General features: G+C 47.1%; 1 protein-coding gene across 1 annotated transcript in view; it reads right to left on the bottom strand.

Annotated features, from left to right (window-relative positions):
• The window catches only part of LOC144949034 (P2X purinoceptor 3-like), a 41,008-nt gene that overhangs the window by 4,744 nt on the left and 9,570 nt on the right, over positions 1-26,694 (bottom strand). The window contains exons 4-9 of the mRNA XM_078878831.1: positions 9,327-9,402; positions 8,502-8,598; positions 6,202-6,282; positions 5,720-5,861; positions 3,424-3,560; positions 1,310-1,403 (exon numbers count right to left, since the gene is read on the bottom strand). Coding sequence (XP_078734957.1) covers positions 1,310-1,403; positions 3,424-3,560; positions 5,720-5,861; positions 6,202-6,282; positions 8,502-8,598; positions 9,327-9,402 — 627 coding nt within the window. The remainder of the gene's footprint in view (positions 1-1,309; positions 1,404-3,423; positions 3,561-5,719; positions 5,862-6,201; positions 6,283-8,501; positions 8,599-9,326; positions 9,403-26,694) is intronic.

The following is a 26,694-nucleotide window of genomic DNA, read 5'->3' as shown; positions in this document are numbered from 1 at the left end:
GCTGCACAAGGCAGGTTGAAGGCTGCGGTGTGGGGGTGGAGGGCACACCTTTAGATATAAGTTGCCACTGATGTTAGCCGTGGTCGGGGAGAAAACTGAGTGTCGCCAACCTCATAATGCAGCAGCAGCACATTGCGTGCAACAGTTGAACGTTCATGCAATCGTAGGTGAGCAGACTGACCGTGCAACATGGGGGACCTGTGATGGGAGACTAAAACCCCAGACTTCAATCCACGACCCAAGAGGTGCTGCGACATTGGTAATTATGAGCCGATGAGAGGCACCGAGATAGAAGGCTTTAAGCCAGGGCCTGTAATAATGGCAATTGTGGACTCCCTAACAGAGAGACCCCATCCAGTGGACCGAGTTCGGGACCTCAGAAATGCAGTTTAATGCCGTGACGTGGTCATTATGAACCTCCTCAGAGAGTCGTCCAGTTGCAGTGCTTGGACAGTGGTTATGGTGCTCAAATAAATGGCGATTGTGAACTTCCTTAGGTTACACATTCTTGCGGAGGGAGCTGGTAGGAACGTTAGGTTGCTCGGTCAATGGCCAGGGTCAACGGCGGCGTGGTGTATTCCGCAAATATGGCCGACTGTGAGGGCGGGCACAAGCCGGCGTGAGTAAGTTAAACGTTGCATTTTATAAGGGCACCACGGGGTGACCAGCCCCTCCCCACCAATCCCCTCCCCACCCTCCCCTCCCCACCCAGCCCCACCCTCCCCACCCAACCCCTCCCCACCCTCCCCTCCCCACACAGCCCCTCCCTCCCCACCCAGCCCCTCCCTGCACGACGGACGGACAGACGGACACAATAATCCCCTGGGGGCTGGTGGAACCAGTGGGTTCCTAGCAGTATTAACCTTCTGAAAATCCAGGGCTCAAACTCTGATCCTTTAAGGCGCTGCCTAAGTGCTGTGACGTGCTATTGTGCATTCTCTTAAAAGAGGGAGACACACTTCGACCCATGACTCAAATCCAGGTCCAAAGTAGTTGCTGGCTTAGGGTTCCGACGATATCATTAAAAGGCTTAATGTTTCTTACCCACGTAAACAAATACAATCAATCTTTGAATCAATACAAAGTAAGTATTGCCGCCTACTGTGAAAACCTAGCAGGACCTTGCTGAAATAGAGCCATTACACTCAATTAAGCTTTCCTGGGTAAAGAAGTGTAAAAGATTATAATAATTTTTGTCTGTGAGGTTAGGGTTTGAATCCAGGCAGTGTGAGTTCTGATGTGGTCAGGGGTTGAACCCAGGCGGTGTGAGTTGTGATGAGGTCAGGGTTTGGCGACGAAGTGGCCTTACCTGGCCAGACACGAGGATGTCGATGCGCACTCCGTACGCCTTGATGAGCGTGCGGTGCTCTGTGCCGTTGGGGAAGACGTAGTGCTTAGCGAACCTGGCGCGGAACGAGAGAAGGCACCGACTCGCAGCGAAGGAGAAGCAGTCCGATCGTAGTTGCATCCCACTGGGTTCTTTGCACACAGCGTCGGTGTACGGTGCTTTTTCTGGAAGATTTTTGCTGTTTTTTTTCCGGGATTTTTCTGTTTGCACGTAATCACTTTAAGATGTTTTCATGTTTTTGTTTTTAGTTTGTTGCGGTTGCACCCGATTCAAGAGCCGAATGGCTCACGGGGCTATACCCAATAAATTAAACTGAAACTGTGTGCGTGTTTGTGCCTATTATTAACAGACTATACGGTGGGACCTTAGTCTTTGTTTGGGCTTGTTACGACTGTTGGGGAAAGTGCTGTTAGCGAGCACCAATGAAGGCCGGCACGGCACAGAGTGGGGGGTGGGTGTAGGCACCACGCCCGGCCGCCTTTGTCTCTCTGGTGGCGACATTTACACACCGCACCAGTTACTCAATTTGCGGTTGAGTCGACCTAGGGGAGGCACAGCACTTGTTCCAACAATCGTCACTGGGTATTGGCCGTAAGCGGGAATCGAACTCGCGTCGTCGGGTTCGTAGCGCAGACGCACGTGCATATGCGGCACGGGCATTTACAAGACAAAGATCCCCCGTATAGCCTCAACAGACTGTAGGGGCAAGTGCTGTTAGCGAGTAGCACCTGTGAAGGCCGGCACGGCACACGTGGGCGTGGGTGGCCAGCACCACGATTCCGGTTCACGGCCAACACCGGTGACGATTATGGGAGCCGGTCCTGGGCCTCCCCTAGGTCGACTCAGCCTCAATTGAGTACCTCGTGCGGTGTGTAAACGTCGCCACCGGGGATAAATAGGCGGCCGGGCGTGGTGCTGGCCACCCCACCCCCTCGTGTACTGTGGCGGCCTTCATAGGTGCTCGCTAACAGCAACTTGCCCCAAGTCTGTAAAGGCTATACGGGAGATCTTTATCTTTGTGCCTGTTATGGGGAGACAAAGGCGGTTGGGCCTGGTGCTGGCCACCCACCCCCTCGTGTGCCGTGGCAGCCTTCACAGGTGCTACTCGCTAACAGCACTTGCCCCAACAGTCCGTTGAGGCTATACGGGGGGGGTCTTTGTTTTTGCGTGTGCCTGTTACGAGGAGCGACGCTCACAACAACGACGACGAGTAGAGTGCCTGGCGGCGGCTAAAACGCAGTGGGCGAGCACGAGGGTGTTTGCGTCTGCCCAAGTCATCTCAGGGCAGTCAAAAAACACCCATGGCGGCGAGCCTTCGACGACGCTTCGCACATGGCCTCGAAAGTGCACGTGGCCTGGCACAAGCGCCGCCGCCGTGACCCCAACTGCCGCCGTGACCCCAACCGTGGCCGTGACCCCAACCGCCGCCGTGACCCTATCCGCCGTGACCCCACCCCCTGCCGTGACCCCAACCGCCGCCGTGACCCCACCCCCCGCCATGACGTCACCCACCGCCGTGACCTCACCCACCGCTGTGACCCCAACCGCCGTCGTGACCCCACCCCCCGCCGTGACCCCATCCGCCGTGACCCCAACCGCCACGCCACGCGGTGGGCGAATGGGGGCCTTGTTTTGTTTGTGCCACCCTTTCGCCGTTGCATGTGCGGGTGTCCGCGAACCGCGAGAATTCCGTGTCACTGCGAGTGTTTGGCTGTTGTTGTTGTTGCTCGTGTTGGTGTGATGCCACTGTGTTGATGATGTTGGTACTGATGTTGGTGTTGATGTTGGTGTTGATGTTGGTACTGATGTTGGCACTGATTTGGTGTTGATGTTGGTACTGATGTCGGTTATGTTGGTACTGATGTTGGTGTTTATGTTGGTACTGATGTTGATGTTGGTGTTGATGTTGGTATTGGTGTTGATGTTGGTGTTGATATTAGTGTTGATGTTGGTGCTGATGTTGGTGCTGATGTTGATGTTGGTATTGGTGTTGATGTTGATATTGATGTTGATATTAGTGTTGATGTTGGTGTTGATGTTGGTGCTGATGTTGGTTGTCGGGGGTTTGACCTCACCGGAAGTTGTACCCTGAGCCCACGGGGTTCTCCTTGGACACCGTGTCGAGGCGTCGGAACGAGTAGAGCGGCTCGCAGAGCGAGGCGTTGAAATCGAAGTTGCACCTCCAGTCTATGAGCACGCCCAGCACTCCACCCTGCACACCGTGTAGCCGAAACAGACCGCTGGGGCAAGTGTTGTTGGAGGAGGTGGGTTGCCAGCATCACGCACGGCCGCCTTTGGGACCGTCCATAAATGACGTCACGTGATTTAGAACGATTTTTGACCTCCCCCCCCCCCCCTAGTCACACGGTGGTACAAAAAGTCAGACCCCCCTCCCTCAAATATGACGTCACAAAGCTCTGCCCCCCCCGCTCCCAAAAAATAAAACATGCTTAAAATCGCTTTAAACTATTGTCATTGTAGTGCGTATTTAATGTGGCGCTGCACTCTGATGTTGTAGGAGAAAACATTTATTAAAAAGTCTAATTAAGTAGAACGTGTTGTCTATATTTATTTAAAGTTGCAAATTTTGATGTGACGTCACATTTCTCAACCGCCCCCCCCCCTCGTCACACATAATCAAAATAAGAATAAAAAATAAAATAAAAAATAAATATAATTCGAATAATTTATTTAGTTAATCGATTTTATTATTTTTTTATTACAATTTTTCACCTACGTGACTTTACCGAAAGAACCAGTTAGTGTGTTTTTTGTTTGCATTTTGACCACAAGTATTGTGGTTAACGCACACGTGATTCCTTGTAAAAAGTTTCAGTTTTGTTGCCAGAAAAAAGGGGGGAAACCCCCTATTATTACAGCAGTACAACTCCCACCTCCATGCCGGTGTCAGACTGCAACACTGAGGTGAGCAGTGCCATTGGGGGCGGGGGGAGGAGAGCCCGAGGCCTGATGATAATCAGCTGTTTCCCTCTAAGGCACCCCTCTCAAACTCTTGACAATCACACCGACGAAGGCCATGCCACACCGCGGAGTTATCATTGATACTGGACTCTCATCCTCTCGCAAAGTAAACCTCAACGCTGCAGGAACCTCTTCGTTGTCCCCCCCCCCCACATCTCCAATTAGTTGGCTACGTACGGCGCGAAAGAAGTTCATTATACATACCCGCAACATCTCCCGCACCCGACGTGGTCTTATACTGCCTGCCGAGACCCTGACCCATGCCTTCGTCACTTTTCCCAACTCAGCAACGGCAACTGTCTCGTGTTCAGCCCTGGTGATCTGGCTGCCATTGGTGGTGTGTTTGAAATTGGTGGGGTGTTTGAAATTGGTGGTGTGTTTGGAATTAGTGGTTTGTTTGAAATTGGTGGGTGTTTGAAATTGGTGGTGTGTTTGAAATTGGTGGTGTGTTTGAAATTGGTGGGTTGTTTTAAATTGGTGGTGTGTTTCAAATTCGTGGTGTGTTTGAAATTGGTAGGGTGTTTGAAATTGGTGAGTTGTTTGAAATTGGTGGGGTGTGTTTGAAATTAGTGGGGTGTTTGAAATTGGTGGTGTGTTTGAAATTGGTGGCGTGTTTGAAATTAGTGGGGTGTTTGAAATTGGTGGTGTGTTTGAAATTAGTGGTGTGTTTGAAATTGGTGGGTTGTTTGAAATTGGTGGTTTGTTTGAAATTGGTGGGGTGTTTGAAATGGGTGGGGTGTTTGAAATTGGTGGTGTGTTTGAAACTGGTGGCGTGTTTGAAATTGGTGGCGTGTTTGAAATTGGTGGTGTGTTTGAAATTGGTGGCGTGTTTGAAATTGGTGGGGTGTTTGAAATTGGTGGTGTATTTGAAATTGGTGGTGTGTTTGAAATTAGTGGTTTGTTTGAAATTGGTGGTGTGTTTGAATTTGGTGGTGTGCTTGAAATTGGTGGGGTGTTTGAAATTGGTGGCGTGTTTGAAGTTGGTTGCGTGTTTGAAATTGGTGGTGTGTTTGAAATTGGTGGCGTGTTTGAAATTGGTGGCGTGTTTGAAATTGGTGGCGTGTTTAAAATTGGTGGCGTGTTTGAAATTGGTGGGGTGTTTGAAATTGGTGGTGTGTTTGAAATTGGTGGTGTGTTTGAAATTGGTGGGGTGTTTGAAATTGGTGGTGTGTTTGAAATTGGTGCTGTGTTTGAAATTGGTGGTGTGTTTGAAATTGGTGGTGTGTTTGAAATTAGTGGTGTATTTGAAATTGGTGGTGTGTTTGAAATTGGTGGGGTGTTTGGTTCTGGTTGTGCAGCTGCCACTGGTGTTGTGTTTGGATCTGGTATTATGTTTACTTCTGGTGGTGTCTCTGACACTTGCCCTCGTGATATGGTGGGCTTCCTCACATTGGTCCCGATGCTTTTGAAGTCTTGCCCAGCGCCCTTTAGGATGTCGCGCAGGGAAAAGATGGGGCACAGGTTGTTGTGCTTCGGGTGGTGGTGGCACGACTTTAGGAAATTCTTGTCCATGTTCTCCGGCAGGTTCCCCCTGTAAGCACATCCACACAATCAACCACACAGTCACCAATCACAGACACACTCAACCAAGCAACCACACAGACACACAGCCAACTGCAAAATCAAACAAACAACCACAAACACTGCCAATCGCACACTCAATCAACCGCACACCAATTCAACTTCATAATCAGCCATAGCTTTTATAAGCACCCACACAACCACACATCTGCTCAAGAATCCACTGAGTGAACCACAATAACCACGACAAAATTGACGTTGAGAAAAAAATCAACTTTGACAACAACACATTTTCAGTGTGTGTGTGAGGGCTCTGCCCTCCCTGCCTGATCGCTCGCTCGCTTGCTCACTTTGCGATGTTGAACTTGGAGAAGCGGATGTTGTTCTTGATGAGAATGGTGAAGTTTTCTGCCGACCGCAGCAGACGCTTCCTGTAAAGAATCCAAGAGTGGCCACACAATGCATCAGTGAAAGAACGCGTATGTGTCTCGACAAAGTTACATCCGTGAGGTCCTCCGGCAGGCAAGGCTGCACTGGGTGGGTCACGTAGTCTGCCGGATAGAGGGGGCTAAACGGGCGTGGCACGGACTAGAGAGGAGATGGAGTAATGTGGTAGAAGAGGACGTGGAGCTGAGTGGACTTGCCAATGACTGGTACCAGTGGTATCAAGATCGGCCTCTGTGGAGGAGGCTCGTGAAGGACGCTACTGGGCAGTTGGAGGCAGTCGCCCTCCAGCAACAACGGAAGGCGGAGGAGCGACGCTCACAAGCGGAGCGCCGGGCGACTAAAACAAAGCAAGTTGGCACAGTAGGGGGTACAGCTGGTGCATCTACCGATCATCTCAGTCAGCCGACCCATGGCACCTGGGCCTATCCCGAGACCTATCAGCGGGCCTTTGACACTTCACATGGCCTCAAAGTGCACCTGACCTGGCACAAGCGCCGTGGCAAATGGCAGGTATTGGTATTGGTGGGGAGCGGTGGTGTAGCGGTTAGCGCGCTGCGCTACAAATTCTTCGATCGGAGTTCTGTTCCCGCTCACGGCCAACACTAGTGACGATTATCTGAACCGGTCCTGGGCCTCCTCTGGGTCGACTCAGTCTCAAATGAGTACCTGGTGCGGTGTTAAAAAAACATCGCGACTGGGGAGACAAAGTCGGTCGGGCGTGGTGCTAGCCACCTACCCCCTCATGTGTCGTTTAATAGGTGCTCGCTAACAGCACTTGCCACAACAGTTTGTTCAGGCTATAGGGAGGATCTTTGTTTTTTTTGGGAGCAGTAATGTAACAGTTTTACACGTAGGCTTGTCATACATAATAGAGTTTTTTGGGGGTTAGATCGCGTAATAGAGGTTTTTTTTATTAGATCGCGTATTATGGGTAATGTAGCAGTTAGCGAGCCGCCCTACAAACTCAGCGACCCGAGTTCGATTCACGCTCACAGCGCAAACACTATGTTGAACTTTTCACCGTATCTCACGGTCCTACATAGTAACTGCCAGCATTACTGCAAGGATATTCATAACCTGGAAAACCAATCTTGGACTCCTCATTAATGAATTGGCCAAACATCAAAATGAGCAGGATCTTCCTGAATGAGTATACTGAGACTCGGTGAGGCTTTCGTGGATAAAATGGATTTGCTATTACTGGTCGGAACCACCTGGTTCCACCAGCGCACAGGGGATTATTGTGTCCGTCCGTCGTGCATCCAAAAATGGGAGGGGTAGGGCTGGGTGTAGAGGGGAGGGTGGGGAGGGAATGGGTGGGGAGGGTGGGGAGGGGATGGGTGGGGAGGGTGGGGCTGGGTAGAGAGGGGAGGGTGGGGCTGGGTGGGGGAGGGATGGGGCTGGGTGGGGAGGGGCTGGTCACCCCGTGGTGCCCTTATACAACTCAACGTTTAACCTACTCACGCCGGCTTGTGCCCGCCCTCACAGTCGGCCATATTTGCGGAATACACCACGCCGCCGTTGACCCTGGCCATTGACCGAGAATCCCAACGTTCCTACCAGCTCCCTCCGCAGGAATGTGTTTGTGTGTATATATACGTAAGGGCGTGTGGGGAGCCGGTAGTCCACTGTGCGACGAACCCCGACAACTCGACTTCGATTCCCACTGACGACCGATAACAGTAAGCGTATATTTGAACCAGTCTTGGGCGTCCCCAAAGGTTGACTCAGCCTTAAACAAATTATTACCTGGTGCGGTGTGTAAACATCAGCATTTGGGAGAAAAAGGCGGTCGGGCGAGGTGTTGGTCACACACCTTACTCGTGTGCCTTTGCCGGCCTTCATGTGTACTCACTAACAGCACCTGCCCCAACAGCAGAGGTCGCAAATGGGTTTTGATTCCTTACCCGTACCTGGCCGCACCAGGGTCGCAAATGGGTACCCGTACCCGTACCCGGCTGGGTACGCGCACCCGTTCCCTACCCGTACCCGTACCCTACCCGAAATGAGTGACAAACGGTGACTCACCAGTGACTCACGGCCTACCCGTACCCGTACCCGGCCGCACCAGGGTCGCAAATGGCTACCCGTACCCGTACCTGGCCGGGTAGCCGGGTATCGGGTAGGGTACGGGTATCGGGTACCCGGTTGCGACCTCTGCGCGTGCGTGCGTGTGCGCGTGTGAAAGTGAAGCTCTTGTCACCCCACGTTCTTTCCCTCCACCTCCACTGGGCACCAGGCGTTCACTTCGCATGTGGACACGTTCTCGTCAAACGGCACGCAGCGTCCAGTCTTCTCTCCTGCGGTGGACCCAAAGTCAAGAGGTGAGGAGGAGGTGGTGAAGAGGAGTAGGTGGCGATTAGGGCATCCAGAATTGAAAGAACACAGAGAGGATTGTTTTTTTTTGTTTACCAGGTAAGGCCCACTGAGCTGTATAGCTCTTATCTTATTTATTTACTTTTTACCTACGTGACTTTACCGAAAAAACCTAAGAGTATGAATCCTTGCAGTCACGAAAGCTTCAAATAGAGAATTACATTGCTTTCATGGCATTATTTTGGTGATTTCGAAAAGTTTTTTTTTGCTTGGCCATGTTTGTTTGGTGTAGTACGGAGTTAGACTGATGGCCTTAATCTAAGTTGTCTTGTGGTTGTCGTTGTTGTTTGACTTGCATCCCACTGGGATTTGTGCACACAGCGTTGGTGTACGGTGCTTTTTCTGCAATATTTAGCAGTCTTTTCTTGGATTTTCTGTTTGCACTTAGTCACATAGTCACTTTAAGATGTTTTCTTGTTCACGTTTTTGTTTGCTGCGGTTGCACCCAATTCAAGAGCCGAATGGCTCACAGGGCTATACCTAATAAATAAAACTGAAACTATGAGCAGTGCCATAGGGAGGCGGGGGAGGAAGTTCGAGGCTGACGATAATCAGCTGTTACACTCATTTCCCACCTCCTAAACCACTGCACCACCGCTCCCCCACACACACATTCGTATCTTGCACACACACACACAGAGCCCTCTCGCACCGCTATAGAGGTGATCGTTGTGCCTGGGAAGGCAGCTTGTGTCGTTTGTGCACTTCGCGAATTTGTTTTCTCCGTCCTGTGAAAACACACACACGCATTTCAAGACATTAGGGGGACGTCCATAAATGACGTCACGCGATTTTGGACGATTTTTGACCCCCCCCCGCCTTCGTCACACGACGTCACAAAAGGTCAGATACCCCCCCCTAAAATATGACGTCACAAAGCTCTGCTCCCCCCCCCAAAACAAATAAAACATGCTTCAAATCGCTTTAAACTATTTTCATTGTAGTGCGTATTTAATGCGGCGCTGCACTCTGATGTTGTAGAAGAAAACATTTATTAAAAAGTATATTTAATTAAGTAGAACGTGTTGTCTATATTTATTTAAAGTTGCGCATTTTGATGTGACGTCACATTTCTCAAACCTCCCCCATCGTTACACATCGTCACAAATGTCTGACCCCCCATCCCCCCCCCCCCCAGGTGCGTGACGTCATTTATGAACGGCCCCTTAAGCGAGTGCCATACGTTGAGTTCACGGCTCTTATCACGGCCGTGGCACGTGCGGGGATTTACACCGAGAGGCAGAAAGAGAAACGGAGCCGTGGATTAGAGCACAAACGCTGTTACATTTCTAGATTTGAAGTTTTCGTGACTGCAAGGATTCATACTCTTTGTTTTTTTCGGTAAAGTCACGTAAAAAAAAAATAGCCTTCGCTAAGTTGTCCTCACCTGAAGAAGGACGCTTGTGTTGCGCCCGAAATGTCGTGAATTAATTTATTTTATTTTTTAAAAATTACCTACGTTATTACACTTTGGCAGACATCGCATTGACCATTCAGGAAAGCGAGTGGGCTCTGGCACGGGCACGTCCACGATACGGGATGGCTCAAAGATCAGGAAACATGGGGTTAGATTTATTTGGACAAATCGCAAAGGGTTACTTTATTTAATTTAACACACGTTCAAACTGACTTTCGTCAACATCAATGCATGCATGAAATGTGTTTTGAAAGCTCATCAATTACGTTTTGTCTCAATTCAGTCAATGTTCCTTTTTAATTGTTAAACGTCATTTGAAAAGGAATAAGAAAAATAGATATCAGTAATATACAATAGGTATCGATTTAAAGCTTTCGTGACTTCATGGTTCTTTCGGTAAAGTCACGTAGAAGGGAAATAATAAAATAATAAAACATAATAAAATAATTCTCACGACGTTTCGGCCACAACGCAAGCAGCCGTCCTCAGGTGAAGAAATAGAGCTGTTGGAAGGACAGGACGCTGTCTTTCCGACAGCTCTGTTCTGAGAATTTTATTATGTTTTATTTTTATTGCTTTATTATTTCCCTTCTACGTGAGTACACAAAAATAGTTATCGAGAAATTAGTGTTCAATCTAGATTGTTTCAAAGTGCATAGCTCCAGTGGCTTCCGAATATCGGAAGGAAGAGCGTTCCAGACGGCCGCGGAAGGGCGTCTCAAAGCGCGCGATGCAGTAACAGAGGTCGCAACCGGGTACCCGATACCCGTACCCTACCCGATACCCGGCTACCCGTACCCGGCCGGGTACGGGTACCCGTTTGCGACCCTGGTGCGGCCGGGTACGGGTAGAGGTAGGCCGTGAGTCATTGGTGAGTAACCATTTGTCACTCATTTCCCAACCTCTTGTCTCTTCTCACAATTCAAGTTCCTAGAATCAACTCACCCGCGCCTGCAACATGGCTTCATCCCAGAGGTCGCAATCAGGTACCCGATACCCGTACCCTACCCGTACCCGGCCGGGTACGGGTAGGGTACGGGTACGGGTACCCGTTTGCGACCCTGGTGCGGCCGGGTACGGGTACGGGTAAGAAATCAAAACCCGTTTGCGACCTCTGTGCAGTGACCGTCTTTGTTCGATGGCTCGCCAAAACCCGCTGCTAGGATCACCAGAGTTTGCGTGATGACAGCAGAGGGCAATGCAAAAAATATCTATCTGACCGTTGTACTGTATTTTTATGCTGCAAACTCTATGCATTCACCGACACGCACTGACGTGGTATAGTATGATCACCCACCCCCACCCCTTTATGACCTGCATGCACGACCGTGGGGAGGCCCTCATCTGGCAGTGAATTGACAGAAAGGTTTTGCATTTTTTGTGTATGTGTAGAGGAGTCGTGGGTGACGTCACGTCACGCTCGCCCTCGGAGAGAGTGGCGTCGCAGAATGTGACGTCAGGCGGACCTTGGGGGACGGTGACGTCATGTCCCCTGGGGGGTATTTAAAGGGGGACCCGGGGGTAGGAGTGGGGACTCGGGGTAGGTGATCCTCACACGAGGCTAAGGGAGGCTACTCCGCCCGACCGGCCGAGGTTGGGGTAGTCCCGGACCGGGGCAGGGAGGAGAGCCGAGTTAGCCGGCGTTGTAGGGGATCACAGTCCCCTGTCCCCTGGGGAGTTATAGGCTAGGGTGGTTTTGGTTCGGCGTAAGAACCTCAATAAACTCGGCGTGAGCCCCTAACAGAACCTGCCTCTGCGTCGTGTAACTTGCGCCGCAACACATGTACGCGACGTGTCAACTACATGTTTGCTCGCCAACACGGACCGACTGCAGGGATGGGAGGGACGCAGGGACAAATGCAAGTGGGAATTAAGGATATGGAGACTGAAATAAATGGAGGAAGTCGTGATGAGACAGAGGCAGCAAGATGGGAAGCCAAGAGACACGCGGAGTGAGAGGGTTGCTGAGGTTAATGTAATCTATATCCATTATCGCAACAGTGCTTCCGCAAAGCACGTGTCGATGTGGACATTCGTCAATAACGCACACTTAGATGGATTCCCAGCAAGCACACTCACCACACAAATACAAATCTCCCCCGTGGAGCCTTTAACAGACTTTGGGGCAAATGCTCTTAGCGAGCACCAATTAACGCTGGGACCGCACACGAAGGGGTGGGTGGGTGGCCAGCACCACGCCAAATGGCCTTTGTCTCCGCAGTGCTGATGGTTACACACCACACCAGGTACTCATTTAAGACTGAGTCGACCTAAGGAAAGCCTAGGACCACTTGAGATTATTTACTGATGTTGGCCTGGAGTGGGAATTGAATTCGATTCTCTGGGCTCTTAGTGCAGTGCGCTAACCACTGTACGACTGCTCACCACCACATTCACATTCCAACATGAACACAAACCGCACGTGTATACAAAACCACAGGAAATACGCTCATAAAAAAAACTACGAAGACAGCTATAGCCTTAACTAACTGTTGGGGTAAGCGTATTAGCGAGCACAATACGACGGCCTCCACAGCACATGAGGGGGTGAGTGGTCAGCACCACGACCGGCCGCATTTGTCTCCCAGGTGCTCATTTGATCCTGATTCGACCTAGCGGAGGCCCGGAACTGGCTCAGAAAATGGCCGCTGGTGTTGGTCGTGAGCGGGAATAGAACTGAGTTCCCAGGTTCATAGCCCAGCGCGCTAACCGCCTACGCCACCGCTCCCACACCAAAACCACCCCCACACAGCCTCACGCACATAACGTGTTGCCCATTAGTCAGGACACGTATGATTCATGTCCTTGGTTCTTTCGGTAAAGTCACGTAGAAGGGAAACAATAAAATAATAAAAATATAAAACAATAACATTCTCACGACGTTTCGACTGCAACACAAGCAATCAACATCAGGTGTGAAAAACATAGCAAGAAAATTTAAAAAAAGTGGCGGGTTTTTTTTATTTTCTTGCCGTGGTTTTTTCAAATTTAAAGTCAAAATTTAACACGTAGGATTATTTCATTTGTTTTAACACTGGCATTAAATGTTTTGATTGTTAATTATTGAAGTTAATATTTGATCTATCATCATTCACCTCAAATCCATCATTTACAAAACTCGACCAAGAACATACTCTTTTTGGTTCTTTCGGTAAAGTCACGTAGGTATAAAACAAAATAAATCAAATCACGACGTTTCGGGCGCAACATAAGCGTCCGTCATCAGGTGGGACAACCACAGCAAGAAACAATTGCTGAAGTGGGCAAAAGGGGCAGCTGTAACAAGAGGCTATATAGGTAAGAGAGGGGGGGAGGAGCCAGGGAGGAGAGATAGAGAGGGGGGTTTGGGATAGAGGGAGTGGAGGCTACAAGTAAGACACAAGCACGGCAAAAAATGCCGGGGTGTGCCCGAAACGTCGTGATTTAATTTATTTTATTGTATACCTACGTGACTTTACCGAAAGAACCAACGAGTATGGATCCCTGCAGTCACGAAAACTTCAAATCTAGATCGACAATTAACCCTTGAATGCATTGAGACAAACATAATTGATGAATCTTCAGAGATTAGATCTGTAATCTTTAAAAAAGCCCTAAATTAATTTAAAAAGATAATTCATGCATTCATGTTAATGGCAGTCAGTTTGAACATGTGTTAAAATACATTATATAATCCATAAAAGAGTTTTTTTGGGTTAGATCACGTAAATATACATGCGTCGTCAAACGTGCCACCAACCGACACAGCCAATTAGTAAGGTTTGTCACGTAAACAAGAAACATACTAATTCGTTACTAGTACAGCACACCGGTGTGTTGGAGAGTAAACCCACAAAATTGACAATTGGAGTCCGATGTTTTTTCGGCCAGTAATTCCAACTGGCATCATCAGGCGACAGCCAGATTTGTGGAGAAATCATCCTGTTCCGTTCTTATTGTTATACAACACTGTGGGATTTACACCATTGGAACCTCATTTGCCAGTAAAAAATTTGATAATTGGTTTTTACCCTTCTATCTGGCAACAAAACTGACACCTTTTTTACAAGGAGTCATGTTTGCATAAACCACAATACCTGCAGTCATAATGCGAACAAAAAAGATAACTCTGATAATGTATGCACTAGGCCAGGGGTCGGCAACCTGCGGCTCCGGAGCCGCATGCGGCTCTTTTGAACCTTGACCGCGGCTCCGGGGCGGATGCTAGCGAGGGGAGGAGGCGCACTGTGACACCTGCTCTGGCGTTGCCGCTGCTGACAGGTCGCCGCTCCGCTCCACACTGCCCGCCCGGTGACAGGCAATAACGTTGCCGTTGCTTTGTCACATGTTTGGAAGAAGTAAAAACCTTCCTGGGCAGCAAAGAGCTCACCTTTGCTGAGCTGGAACAGCCAGAGTGGCTGGAAAAATTACATTTTATGGTAGACATGACAGCACATCTAAACACGCTAAATACAACCCTTCAGGGGAAAGGAGGCACATCCCTGCACATGCTGGAGGAGGTTTTGGCATTCGAGCGCAAGTTGACAGTGTTTGTCAAAGATTTACAGAGAGGTACACTGTCTCACTTTCCCTCTTTGAGAGAGTTCAAACAAAGTCATGATACGATAAATTTGGAATATTTCAAGTCTGCAATCACCACAATGCAAAGTTCGTTTGGGAAACGATTCTGTGAGTTCAGAGAGGAAAAAACGACATTATCCTTCCCTGTCACTCCCCTGGCGATCGATCCATCCCTATTGAATATGACTGCATTTGCAGGTGTAAGTCAACCTGATCTTGAGATGGAACTGGCCGATATAGCCGACAAAGATATATGGGTGTCCAAGTTCAAATGCTTGACCGCTACTCTTGAGGATGTTGCCCGTCAGAAGGCCATTCTGGCTCAGAATCATAAATGGAGTGATATTGAAAACCTTCCCAAACAGGACAAACTTGTATTCGAAACATGGAATGCCATCCCCAACACTTATATAAATATGAAAAAGTATGCATTTGGAGTCCTGTCGATCTTCGGCTCCACATATGTATGTGAGCAGGTCTTCTCCAACATGAACTATAATAAAAACAAACATCGATCACGCCTCACAGATGACAGCTTGCAAGCCTGTGTGAAAATGAAGGTGACGTCTTACAGCCCTGATGTGCAGACACTGTGCACTGAGGTTCAGGAGCAAAAATCCCATTAACCAGGTAATTTAGCTATTAATTTGCAAAAATATATTTTACATTGTTAAGTGAAAAAGTCCTTTTTTTATTCAGATTGACAGCTGACTGCACGATCCTGTATATAGCAATAAGGTAAGAAACAATATATGCAGTGTTATATTTGTTTTAAATGTTGCAATGGTTTTGCGGCTCCCAGTTTATTTTTTCCTTCGGAAACGGGTCCAAGTGGCTCTTTATGTCTTAAAGGTTGCAGACCCCTGCACTAGGCTTTAAGGAAAGCTGCCTCGGGTGTGGACCAATCAACTTCAAGGACAGTGCATACATTAACAGAGTTATGTTTTTTTTTGCATTATGACTGCAGGTATTGTGGTCTATGCAAACATGACTCCTTGTAAAAAAGGTGTCAGTTTTGTTGCCAGATAGAAGGGTAAAAAAACAATTATCCTGTGCGATTTGTTAAAATAAACATAATAAACCCAGGTGTCCTGACTTTTGGGCCACAGACATGACCACACAGACATTGAAAACCACGTAGAAAACTACAAGAACATAAATGCATCACGGCCCACGTGAACACACACAATACACACCAACTACACAATAAACCCAACACAATAATATCTTCCATAATAGAGGTTTTTTTTGGGTTAGATCGTGTAAATATATAAATGTGTCGTTAAAACCCGCCACCACCCGACGCAGCCAACTAGTAAGGGTTGTCACGTAAACAGAACGTGGCCAATTCGTCACTAGTACAGCACACCGGTGTGTTGGAGAGCCAAGCCACAGCATTTACACTCTGAGTACGACGTTTTGCCAGAAATTACAACTAGCTTCATCAGGCGACAGATAGATTTGTGGAGAAATCCACCTGTTTCGTTCCTTAAATAGAGGTGTAGATGTGGTGACCACACTTCTGCGCTCTGGCACAAAGTGGGGGGGAGGGGGATTAATGAGCCAACGTACATTATGCATGCGCATTATGCAAGCCCTTTGATCTTCTCCTTCCTGTCCATTGTGTGTATTAAAATAGCCGTACCAACGGTAATCCCTATTGAAGTATGGTGCCCTGTATAGGCATGCATTTAAACAATGTGTTATTTGATGATTCTCTTCCACGCAGCACTAAGTCGGTAGCTATCCCAACGGTTAAAATGTTTTTATTATTTCTTTAAATTTTGATAGATTCTCTAATTAGTCTTGGCCAGTAGTAGCTAGTTTTGCAACATTATCAAAATCAATTGAGTGTTCTTGTTGGCACGCGTGTTTTGCTACTGCTGACAGTTGAATTTGTGAGTATTTAATATTTATCTGATGTTCTTTTAGTCTCGTGCTAATCATTCGTCCTGTTATTTGATTTGGTTTTGGCATTCGTTAAGTTTATCTTTGCCGTGGTCTAGCCACACGGCAAATAATTTAATAATTCATTCAACACGTTAAAGAAGCTCTGCAAATAAATGGTTACAATGATGCACAAATCAACAGGGCATTGAATGCCAAAACCAAATCAAATAACACGAGCATTGAAACTGTCCAAGTAATAAAAATGATCTAAATACCGTACATTGCGGGAGTAACTGATAAACTAGCCAGATGTTTGAAAAAACCAAACATCCGAGTCAGATTTGGCACCGTACATAAAATACAGAAATTTATATATCGTACAAAAGATGTATTACCAAAGCTATCAACAGAAGGTGTGTGCAGGATTAACTGCACTTGTGGCAAATGTTATGTTGGGCAAACAGGACGAATGATCAGCACGAGACTAAAAGAATATCAGAGAAATATTAAATTCTCCCAAATACAAATGTCAGCAGTAGCAGAACAGGCGTGCCAACAAGGGCACTCAATTGATTTTGATGTTGAAGTTCTGTGCAAAACTAGCTACTACTGGCCAAGACTAATTAGAAAATCTATCGAAATTGAAAGAAATAAAAAAATATTTTAACCGTTCGGATAGTTACTCAATTGATTTTGAAGTTCTGTGCAAAACTAGCTACTACTGGCCAAGACTAATTAGAGAATATATCGAAATTGAAAGAAATAAAAATGATTTAACCATTCGGATAGTTACCGATTTAGTGCTGCGTGGAAGCCAAACATCAAATAATACATTGTTTAAATGCATGCCTATACAGGGCACCATACTTCAATAGGGGTTACCGTTCATACGCCTATTTTAATATACAAAATGGACCGGAAGGACAAAATAAAAGGGCTCGCATAATGCGCATGCATAATGTACATTGGCTCATTAATCCCCCTCCCCCACTTTGCGCAAGAACGCAGAAGTGTGGTAACCACATCTACGCCTTTATATAAGTGTAGTGACGTAAATGGGGTCACTATGGCGGTTAGCACCAGCTACCGTCACAAGAGTGGAGCTGTGGGTCTTGGGCCTCTCTCGGGCACCAGAGTGGGTATCAGAGGTCGCAAACGGGTTTTGATTCCTGACCCGTACCCGGCCGCACCAGGGTCGCAAACGGGTACCCGTACCCAGCCGGGTAGGGTACGGGTATAGGGTACCCGATTGCCACCTCTGGGATGAAGCCATGTTGCAGGCGCGGGTTAGGATGATTCTAGGAACTTGAATTGTGAGAAGAGACAAGACGTTGGGAAATGAGTGACAAACGGTTACTCACCAGTGACTCACGGCCTACCCGTACCCGTACCTGGCCCCACCAGGGTCGTAAACGGGTACCCGTACCCGGCCGGGTACGGCTAGCCGGGTATCGGGTAGGGTACGAGTATCGGGTACCCTGTTGCGACCTCTGGTGGGTATGCCATGGAAGCAGGCCCTAGGGGGCATAGTCCTGGTGACAGTGAGAGAGAGGTCGAGTGAGGCCTCACGTGACAGTCTGGGTGACCCCGAGAAGGCACGTGACTGGACGAGGTGGCAAGGGGGGCCCAAAAGGGGGAAAGAGGGACACGTGACGTAGGGGCCAGAGCCTTCGGGAAGGCCGATAAAGGCCAAGTCCCGAGCCCCGATCAGGGCTGTTCTCTGGAATCAATCCTCGGTGATACGTCTCTCCGATCTTCGGTCTTCGCTCGGCATCGTGGGTCAGTCACAATGTTACTGACTGACCCGGTTATGCAGTTGCCCCCGTGGTGGCTTAGTTAATACTCAAAGTGGCTATCACCTATGTTGTTATTTAGTACGTTTATGTAGTTACCCGGTTGGGGTGTTGGAATCAACGTGTTGCCTCCAAGTCAAGTGTGTGCCTCCGTGAAGAACACTACATAAGGAAGAACAACCGGTGGACTTCTCCACAAATCTGGCTGTCGCCTGATGAAGCTGGTTGTAATTACTGGCGAAACGTTGTACTCAAAAAGAAGGAAGCTCGTAAACATGGCAGCACAGCACCGCATATCGAGAGGCTGCACACAAGTGGTGGGTTTGGGTGGGAGAGCGGATTTGGAGCGGGGCAGGAGTTGCTTGGTTAGAAATTGTGGAGCGAGGTGTCGTCGTTATCGTTGTGTTTGATCATGTGGGTGGGTTGGGGGGGATAATCTGAGCCTAAAATCAAAACAGGCAGTGCGTTACACAGGCAGTCGTCAGGTCACAGACAGACACACACAAATTGGGTCTCCGCACTCCATCCAATGGGCCACAGGGTTTGGCCTGAACTCAACTCACTCCGTTGTGGCTGTAAGCCGTCGGCAGGCGTAATGATATTAACCGAGGCGGGCGGGAGGGGGACGGATGCTGGTAAATCCGGACCATTACATTTTTACCCAATGCTCAGTGATGTAATCAGATTATCGTTGCTCAGCGTCTACCGGTTTCATGATCGCTTTATAGAAATAATTTCATTTTTTTACAGTTTTTTAAATAGATTCTCACGTACGTATAAGCAATTTCAGCGGGGAAGAACTGCTCAACAGCGTGACCTGCTCGGTTCAAATATGAGCACAGCCAACGCTTACAGAACACGATACAAGGCCGACATTCATCATATATAGCGCTCGTATTTGTTTTACTTAACAGTATATCCACCTCATAGACACAGCATTGAAGTATTCACAAAATTAGCCAGGCATTGCCTCATTGTCCAGGAAGTAGCAGCAATAATATTCTTTAATTTCGATTTAAAGCTTTCGTGACTGCAGGGATTCATATTCTTGGTTCTTTCGGTAAAATCACGGAGAAGGGAAATGATAAAATAATAAAACATAATAAAAATTATCACTATTTCAGAGAATATTAACACAAATTCTCACTATTTGTGAGAATTTGAATGATGTTTTATTATTTTATTATTTCCCTTCTACGTGACTTTACCGAAAGAACCAAGAAGATGAATACGGGCAAATGTCCCTCATTCCCGCGCGAACTCGGGTCATCCTCACAGCAGCGGCTCTTGACGAGCCCTCGATCAAAGACGGTCACAGCATTGTGCACTTTCAGATGCGCTTCTGCGGCCGTCTGGAACGCTCTTCCTTCCGATATTGTGAAGCCACTGGAGCTATGTACTTTTTAATCATCTAGATCAAGGCCGTAATTATAATTTATATTGGGGGGGGGGGGGGGCGCATTAATTATGCTCAAAATGTCCCCCCCCCCCCCAATATATTGCTATTTTAAAAAAATTGCTGTGCTATGTAAATAAAAACAACAATTTGCTCAACCTTGGCCACAATATCTGGACTTGTCTTCATATAAATCAATGCATAGATTTATGTTTATATGATTGTGGTTATGGTTGTACTTTACTTTATTACTCCTTAATCTCTGCCATTACATACAATGAAACAAGAAATGGTAAAAAAAAGTAAAAACAGAGCAATGCAAATAAAAAAAAAGTCCATCCCACGCGTTAGTGATTTTTTTTTAAAAATATTTTAGGCAGGAAATGAGTTTTCAAATTGAGATCTTTTTCTGAGTTGGGACCCCCAGACACCCTGGAAGATTTGGTCCCCCCCCAATGTTGACTCCATGGCTACGGCCTTGATCTAGATTGAACACTCATTTCTTGAGAACTGCTTTTTGTGCTTAGTTTGTTGTCCTTCCCCTGCACGTCCGATTAGTAGGGTTGGCTACATACAGTGCGAAAGAAGTTCAACGCACACTCATTTAAAGACCAGCTCGTTTAAAGGCTGACTGGCGGAGGCCCAGGACACGGTTAGATGGAGATTTCAGGCTTCAGGTTTATTTTTTTTAAGCCAGGTAAGAATTCAAGAGACCAGGGATGAGTCCCATTAACGAGAATGACCCGGCTCAGTCAGAGATTGTCACTCGTGGTACGTGTCATCGCCAGACGTCAACCTTGAGTTGATCAGGATTCATATTCTTGGTTCTTTCGGTAAATATTCATATTCTTGGGTTTTTTCGGTAAAGTCACGTAGGTAAAATTTTTTAATTAATCAAATTAAATAAAATAAAAATAAAATAAAAATCACGACGTTTCGGAGGCAACACAAGCAATCATCATCATCAGGTATTTCATTATTTCCCTTCCACGTGACTTTACCGAAAGAGCCAAGAATATGAATCCCTGCAGTCACGAAAGCTTTAAATTGAAATTTATCAGGATTATTGCTTACAATGAGCGACACGCTACGAAACCACCACTCTCCTCACGCAGACTCTCATGTGCAGCCTTTTACAGACTTCTTTTGGGGCAAGTACTGTTAGCTAGCATCTATTAAGATCGGCAAAGCGCACGAGAGGGTAGTGCGGCCATCAAACATGCACTGACCACCCCTCGTGTCCCACCGAGGCTGAATTCTACACACAGTGCCAAGCACTCCCTTCATACTGAGTTGATATAAGTGAGGCCAAGCACCAGTTCATATTATGTCACTGATGTTGTCCATGAACAGGAATTGAATTCATGATGTTGCGAGGTTCATAGCACAGTGCGATGATTACTGCTCCCAAAAAATGCACCCGCACATACAGACTGCCCATGCATTTCTCTCCGCGATTATTAAACTAATGAAGCCACAGTCCAAAACACCTCCCTGCTCACATGAGCACTGGAGAATTTGCTCATCTCCATTCACAGCACTGGCTCAACGGTACGTATGTATGTTGAACTTCTTTCACACCGTACCTAGCCAACCGTGCTAATTGGGGGTGCAGTGGAAATTCCACGTTTCTATGATGGGGAACAAGTACATCCATGAGACAACCATTGTTGTTTTCTAGCAAGTTGGGACTCATATTATTGACCCTGAAGATACGACGATGGGACGTGTAAACACTTGCTGGAAGTTGAACTCGCAACCTTCCAAGAGCAGTGAATGCTCGTTATATACATTGCACGGAGGAAAGGAAACGATCAGACTCGCTAAACTCAGTCCTTCATTCCCATTAGCAAAGGTATCGAGATGTGAATATTATGAGCGACCGCGGTATTAGCTGTAACAGAGTGACAAAGAAGCGATTGAACGACTGTGAAAGAGTCGCGGTCGAGGATAAGTGAGCGCAGGAGTTGATCAATAATAGGCGTCTGGAGATAAGAGTACTTAAGGAGTTATATGACGTCATATGCTCAGGCTGTTCGATAGACATGACGCGATGTCTGCGTAGCATTTGCGTACATATGCGATTCATATACACGTTGTATAATCTGCAAACACCACAATATTGATTTAGTGCCATATAATCGTGGATCTTTGGAAGCAATATCGACAGGCTAAATCATTAACTCCGCCAGAAATGTGTTTCTGCCTGTCCCAAGCCAGGATGAAGGTGGAGAGGGTTGGTGTCTGGTGGCAACCGGCCGTAAAACCCTAAAGCCATTACATGAAAAGTCCTGGCAAAACAAATGGCCCTCATACTCTTAGGTTTTTTCGGTAAAGTCACGTAGGTAAAAAAATAAAATAAAAATTAATAAAAGTAAAATAAAAAATCACGACGTTTCGGAGGCAACACAAGCTTCCGTCTTCAGGTGGAACCGTCACAGCTACGATTGCTGTATCAAGTAAAGAGAAATTGCAAGAGACCTGACCTTGTATATATACTGGTTGAGGGGGGAGGAGCCAGGTTAGGCCCCTGGACAGGAGTTTTTAAATCCTTTATATTAAGTTCACTTGATTGCGAGCTTACGACCGTGCAAATCTTTCGGTCGTTTTTTAACCCACTTCCCGTGATCCAATCGAGCTGACATTTTGCACACAGACTCGTTGTGCGTGACAATTTATTTTCGTGAAAATTTTTTTCCCAAATTTTACACTTTTTAGGAATTTCTTTAATATATTTAATTACCAATTGCTTAATTGGGACAGGCAATCATCTGACCCATAGGTGGCAGTCATCTCAAGCCAGAGGACGAGAGGACTCTAGCCGCCACGCATATAAAGGATTTATAGTGAAAAACTTAGTTTTTACGGGTTAATTTTTTTTTATGATAAGATTGGTGCGGCTGAGGCTGCTGCTAGGACTGAACCTTTGTTATGTAGACTGCCAGGGTGGGCCCTCAGTTCCCCGCAGCCCTTAAGTGAGCAGAGGGTGCAAAGAATCTCGGGACCCAATGATTTTACTGCTGCAGGGAGTGCTGACACGGGCGGTGATAGTATGTTGTCTGCAACATATCAAGATGGAGAAACAGAATGTAAAGACATGGTCTGCTGCTGAGGCAGACTGTTTAAAAAGTTTTGAAATGGGTGTAGCTCAAGGGTTATAAAGAAGTGGCCTGGGCTAGTGATGTTAATGTGAAAAATTAGCATGTAACTGTAAGATAGAAGAGCGGCCTCCTAAACGAGGGCATGGAAGTGGCTATGTTAATGTGAGAAATTAGCATGTAAAAGTAAGCTAGGAGAGCGCCTTTGAGGTACAACCATTGCAAACCTTTTAAAACAGCCTGCCTCAGCAGCAGACCATGCTTTCCCACCTGATGATGGACGCTTGTGTTGCGCCCAAAACGTCGTGATCTATTTTATTTTATACCTACGTGACTTTACCGAAAACTTCAAATCGAGATAGAATGGAAAGAGCAGAAGGTTGTTGGGGAGGATGATGAGATTGGCCACGTAGAATATTGAAATAATTACAAGAAAAGGTCAGGAATTAGTGGACTGCTTGAGGAGGAGAAAGATGACATCGCATGCATCCAGAAAACAAAATGGAAAGGCAGCAGAGCGAAATTGATTGGCTGTGCTTTTAAATTGCTATACCATGGAACAATATCAAGGAGAAATGGGGTTGGAGTTGTGCTAAGTGAGGAGATGAAGACAAAGGTGGCGGAAGTCAGAAGAGTGAATGACTGATGAGAGTCAGATTGGACAGTGGGGTTGTAAATGTGGTGTGTGCGTATGTCCCGCAGATCGGCTGCAGTGAGCAAGAGAAGGATTCATTTTGAGAGAGCTTAGACCAGTAGCTTCAAAGCTTACTGGTAGATGAAGCAGTGGGGATGGGCACAGACTTAAATGGAAGAGTGGAAATAAGTAAGGACGGATATCAAAGGAACCATGGTGGATGCGGATATTTCAGTTTCATTTACAGTAGAACCTCGGAGATCGAATGCACCAGAACTCGAACAAATCGGTGTTCGAACGATATTTCTGAACAATGTTTTGCCCCGGAAACCGAACGAAATTCGGAGGTCGAACGGGCAATCGCCACTTGAAAGAACCTGCACGGCTGAGATGCGCATGGCCAGCGTGCATGACGCTTGCCCAGACAAAGGTTTTGCCGTGTGAGAAGCTCAGTTAACACTTAGCTCTAACCCAGTGCAGTTACTCGCAAAACATCGTTCCTTAATTTTTTAACACCACCACCTCCTCCTCACCACTTCCACTCAAGCCATCAACTCTCTGTACTACAGGTAAAAAGTGAAGTTCAATGTTAATTTATTTCATTTTTTCCATATATTTATTCATTTATTCCATTTATTTATTGTGTTTCTTGTTTTTTTGTATGATTTTATGCATGTAATTACTATAAACTTCGTGTAAAAATGCTTTATAATGAGAGATTTGTTTGTGTTTGGAACCAATTAATTAATGTCATTTACATTAATTCTTATGGGGAAAATTAATTCGGTGTTCAAGCAAATCGGCGTTCGAATGGCCTTCTGGAACGGATTAAGTTCGATCTCCGGGGTACCATTGTATTAGGTATAACCCCATGAGCCATGCGGCTCTTGACTCGGGTGCAACCGCAACAAAACAAAAACATGAACAAGAAACATCTTAAAGTGACTATACGCAACAGAAAAAATCCTGGAAAAAACAGCAAAGTCTTCCAGAAAAAACACCGCATTTCAACGCTGTGTGCAAAAAAAATCCCAGTTGGATGCAAGTCAAACAATAACAACCATAAGACAATGTAGATTAAAGTTATCAGGCCAACTCTGCACTACAACAAACAAACATGACCAAACCACAGAGAAGATGAGAGAGAAAAGGCTGGTGTGGTTAGGTCATGTTGATAGACAACAGAAAAACGATGTGGGTCAGACGGTGCAAGTGATGCAAGTGGAAGGAAATAAATCAAGAGGAAGGCAGAAAAAGAGGTGAGGCGATAGGATGCGGTCGGACACGGTGGCCCGAGGAACGGAAAGGGAGATGGTGCAGGACAGGGCAGCATTGAGAAGGTTGGCAAGTGGGACAAATGCGTGGAAGAAGAAGATTCACAGTTTAAATAATTGCCAGGTTTGAACCTAGCATCTGGATGGCTCCGACAAGCAGCCATTAATTTCACTCTCCTGAAGCCATCCATCTGGTCGACTGATGCTCGAATATTCTTTTGACAGGAAACCATTTAAGGGAATCGATTTTTGAAACACGGGGTCAAAGATCATCAATTCCCATCCGGCCATCAGTTGTTTATGGGAAGCGTCGTGGTGTTGGTGGTGGTACACAAAGGAAGACAGTCGCGTTTATTTTATATGAGACATGCACTGAGCACTATTATGGGCTCGTAAAGGACGTTACTCGGGCAGTTGGAGGCAGTTGCCCTCCAACAACAACGGAGGGCAGATGAGTGATGCTCGCAACGAGCGGCTAAAACCACAGCAAATTGGCACAATCGAGAGCAGCTTCGGTTTGGCCGGATAGAGGCTGGATAGGAGATGGGCTCATGCAGTAGAGAAGGATGTGGAGCTGAGTGGATTTGCTGATGACTCGTACCGGCAATGACTGGTTCCAGTGGTCCCATAACAGCTGACTCAGAACCGTGACCTCCTGTAAGCAAGCGAGCCTTCCACACTTCGCGTGATAGCCTCAAGGCACACCTAGCCTGGCACAAGTGCCGTGGTGATGTAACCGCCACTTAGTGGCGAATGACCACTCAGGAGTTGTTATGTATACATTGCGTAATTGTATAATAGCGATCAAGCGCGCCAGCGTTGACGTTTAAGACGATACCTATGGATTTAATCCCTGCTTTTTACAAAACACCACCCCTCCCCCCCACGTCTTCTGATGATACCTTCTCCAGCCTGCATTCTACTTTTCCCTGCATTGCAACATAGGCAAAGCCATGTACACAGCACGCGTGTGCAATGCGTGTGGGCATGCACACGTGTTGGGGCAAGTGCGCGCCGTTTGCAACATTGTGGTCGGCTCGGTTGGAAGTTCGATATTCAGGTGACATTCGCAACTGCATCATCATCATCTCTACACTTCTAAAAAACAACGGTTATGTGAAGCTGGATGAATGTGAGTGTTTGTGCACAACCTTCACAGCAAGAGTGAGGGTTGTTGTGCAAGCGTTCACACATGTGTAGTGGTGTTAACTACTCGCTGTTCGCAAACTGTGAGAGAGCGGATCGTAAACAAGGTTTTCCCGCTAAATCAGACGGTCAGGGTCAAATGGGGTGAGGTAGGATCCAAACGCCAGATTGGGAAGGACCAATCGGAGGGTTCCACAAGGTGGCCGGGGATTGGACAACCCGGCCACGAACAGGTATAAAAGCCAGAGCGCTGAGAGCTCTTGGCCAGTTCTGCTACACGAAGACCCAAGTCGGCCGAAGACATCTAGGACCCTGGACCAAGCCCTCCAGCCCTTATCAGGGCTAGGGCTCAGAGTAACCAGTGGTCGGGGAGAGATCCCCTAGGTCCAGCCAGAGGACGCTGGGAGAGCAGGGAGATTAGATAGCCTGCAAGGTCCGGAGCCTGTACCTTCTGAGGGTAACGGGTGATGGGACCATATACCCCTTAGTGTGATAGGGACTGTGTATCAAGATAATAAACAGTGTGTGCCATAAAGAAGTTTAGAAGTCCCTCCTTTACAACACTACACATGTATGTTGAACCTCTTTCGCACCGTACATAGCCAACCGTGCTAATCTGAGGTTTGGGACACGGTTGTGGCTTGTGCAAATATTCACTGAATATTGAACTTCCAACCAACTTCTAACTGCGGTTTGAGACAAAACCTCTATGAAGGCCGGCATGCCACATTGAGGGAGTGGGTGGGTGGCCAGCACCACGCCCGGATGCATTTGTCTCCCCAGTGCTGATGTTTACACAACGGTACCAGGTA

Source organism: Lampetra fluviatilis, chromosome 3, assembly GCF_964198595.1.
Source record: "Lampetra fluviatilis chromosome 3, kcLamFluv1.1, whole genome shotgun sequence".
NCBI lineage: Eukaryota > Metazoa > Chordata > Hyperoartia > Petromyzontiformes > Petromyzontidae > Lampetra > Lampetra fluviatilis.
This window is presented reverse-complemented; position numbering and strand designations above follow the sequence as displayed.